The sequence below is a fragment of the Belonocnema kinseyi genome, chromosome 7 (assembly GCF_010883055.1).
Source record: "Belonocnema kinseyi isolate 2016_QV_RU_SX_M_011 chromosome 7, B_treatae_v1, whole genome shotgun sequence".
NCBI classification, from domain to species: domain Eukaryota; kingdom Metazoa; phylum Arthropoda; class Insecta; order Hymenoptera; family Cynipidae; genus Belonocnema; species Belonocnema kinseyi.
This window is the reverse complement of record NC_046663.1, coordinates 121,193,580-121,196,365: the sequence shown is the minus strand read 5'-3', so window position 1 is coordinate 121,196,365 and position 2,786 is coordinate 121,193,580. Positions and strand designations below refer to the sequence as shown.

The 2,786-nt window shown below is 32.3% G+C and overlaps 1 protein-coding gene across 1 annotated transcript in view; it reads right to left on the bottom strand.

The window, feature by feature from the left end:
- LOC117177452 (scavenger receptor class B member 1) overlaps positions 1-2,786 on the bottom strand; it is a 261,744-nt gene that overhangs the window by 79,169 nt on the left and 179,789 nt on the right. Inside the window, exon 3 of the mRNA XM_033368152.1 lies at positions 1,068-1,405. Coding sequence (XP_033224043.1) covers positions 1,068-1,405 — 338 coding nt within the window. The remainder of the gene's footprint in view (positions 1-1,067; positions 1,406-2,786) is intronic.

The following is a 2,786-nucleotide window of genomic DNA, read 5'->3' as shown; positions in this document are numbered from 1 at the left end:
GAAAGAGGGAGCTCTTCTTAATATTTTGACACCAAAATCATGTCGATACACCTTAACGACTGCGAGTAAAGCCACCCACGCTTTAACTTGACAGACTGTATGAAGTTTAGTCTTAATTTTGCAGATTTTTGGTCAATACAGGCAATGCAAGAAAATCTAAGTAAACATTTAGGTATTATTTAATACCTATATTAGTATAGTTTATGTTCGTGAGACAATAAAAACAACCAAATTTTATCCAAAAAAACAACAAAGAAAAACTGTCGAGATTATTAAATTAGTTTTGAGAAACTTCGAAAAAAGTTTAAATTTTATTTTTTTTAAATTAAGATCTAGTCCTCTTTTCAAGGATTGCAATTAAAAAATATATAGAGGATATAACAGCTCGTTACTAACTTTAGAGTATAAAAAAACCTGAATCTTGAAAAGTGAAGTTTATCGGAAACTCGCACATCACTCGCACATTTACAACAAAATTACAACCATATAAGTTGCAATCGGCATTATCATATTTATATTAACGGAAACCTTTAATATTTATCTTTCATTACCTGTTTTAAAAAAGTATTATGTTACATATACTATTAAAAATTATGGTGTAAAGATCGAGAGTGGAAATACGTAAAAGTTTTTTTCTGTGTAAAAGGCATAGGGAAGAAGATATTTTCAAATAGGTATTCCAGTTGATCGCCTTCTATTTCGCTCCGAGGTCTAACTAGAGTTACTGATCAAAGTTTTTCTACTAACAGTATAAATTACCGAAATTCCGATTTAAAAATATATTTCCAGTCATTTTTAGTGGCCATTTTTAACCAGTTTATTTACTTTTTTTAAACATACGATACAAATTTTCGTCACGAAATTCTGACACACAAAACTTTCTCGGAATTGTCATGCATATCAGCAAGAAACTATCCATAAAATGTATGGCTTCAAGTCATAAAACCTTATGATTGTTTTAAACTTCCTAATTATTTCCCTCATAATAATCCTTGAATTCGTTGACGATGAGATATTGTTGAGTTGAATGATAATACTAATATACAATACATATAGAAGTTACTCACCGGAGAAAAGATAAATTCCTTCTTGGGCTTATAACTGACTGTATCGTTTCCATTAAATGTAACATCGACTTTCTCCCAAGTTTCTATGTACACGTATGGACCAAGCTCCTGCAGTACTGGTTTTTCACCATTGTTAAGGAACTCATCAGCATTCGTTACATTATAAATATATACATGCATGTGCGGGGACACAGGTGGTGCTCTCCACCAATCAAATGCCTTGTTGCCTTCCTTCAGGGCTACTTGTTTATTTATCACTAAATTAATCAGGTTCGGAAATAACGCTGCCAGTATTACTGCAATTATTATTAGGAACGCTCCAAATGCAATCGCTGCCCCTGAAATCATAAATATGAAAAAATTACATGTGCGCTTAAAATTTAAACATAAACACTAAGACGGATTGAAAAAAATGTTCGTTCTGAAAATTCGTTAGTGGTAAATTATAAAATTTTCATTTTATCCATACATTTATATTCTAAACAAACCGCGGTTATGTGCCGTTTTGCATTAAGTTAAATATAGACGACATCGATCAATAGTTAAAAAACATCTATTTTGGTGAATTAATAATGAATATGAATATTTGTATGCCATTACACGCTGAACTATATCACGAATATTATACTTATGTACGCTAAATTACACTGTTTGACGTAAAAGGTCGCATCGTTTTACATCGTTTCGCATAGTTTAAGGTAAATGAGCGCAAATATCAAAAAGTAATGCCTACACTGTACATAATCTATTAAAACACTTAAATACATCTAGTTTATCGTAAAACGGAATAGAAACCATTATCTTTAAACGTGTGCGCCCTCCCGTGCAGAATTCGCCCGATTTCATACTTAATACCGATCTGGCCCCGACCGGGATTCCCGATCTGGCCTTGATCGGTAGAATTCTGTGGCCCAGATTTGGGCCAGACCAGGCCAGACCGATTTCCTACCGTAACGCCATCCCTATGCGCTCACAGAATTAGTGCTGATTATTGTTTTTTGATAGTGCAGTGAAATTGAAATATTATTCCTTTATAATATTTTCTAAATGATTGAAAATGCCTAAGGTAAGTACGCCACGTGCTCGGAGGCACCGAACACTAACCAGTATACCTCGAAACGTGCGTGAGGAAAATGAAAGTAAGTAATTAAGCTCTGGGGCTAATTGAAACCTAACCTCAAATAAAGTGATCATCAATTAAATTTTATTTTTTTAATCCATACGAAATTAAATTATTATAGATAGAAATGTAAGTGATCCGGAAGTTAATACTATCCAACCCAAAGCAGAAAATTTGGATCCACTTGAAAATGAATTTCCGGCTGATATCAACACAGTTTTAGGTAAAATCATTTTATAAGTGAAAAGTCAATAATTTTATCAACGTATTTATCATATTGTTTATATTGTTTTGTACTATTTTATCCATTTATATTAATTTTTTATCAATTTAATGTAGAGTTAAAATGATAAAATCTGTTATAAAATATGTTAACTAATAATAGTCAAAATAGGTAATCTCCAAAAATAGTGAACTTATCAGAATAGAATATGTGATAAAATCAAAAGTGCATTTCAGATTTTTTTAAATAGTAAATTCATTATCAATATACATGAAGGCAAAGATATTATAAACGTAGATGCGGTGCGAGCTTAGTTACCCGCCATAAATATAGACGGCGCGTCCGGCGAAAAAAGTCACTTCCCCTCTACCCACCG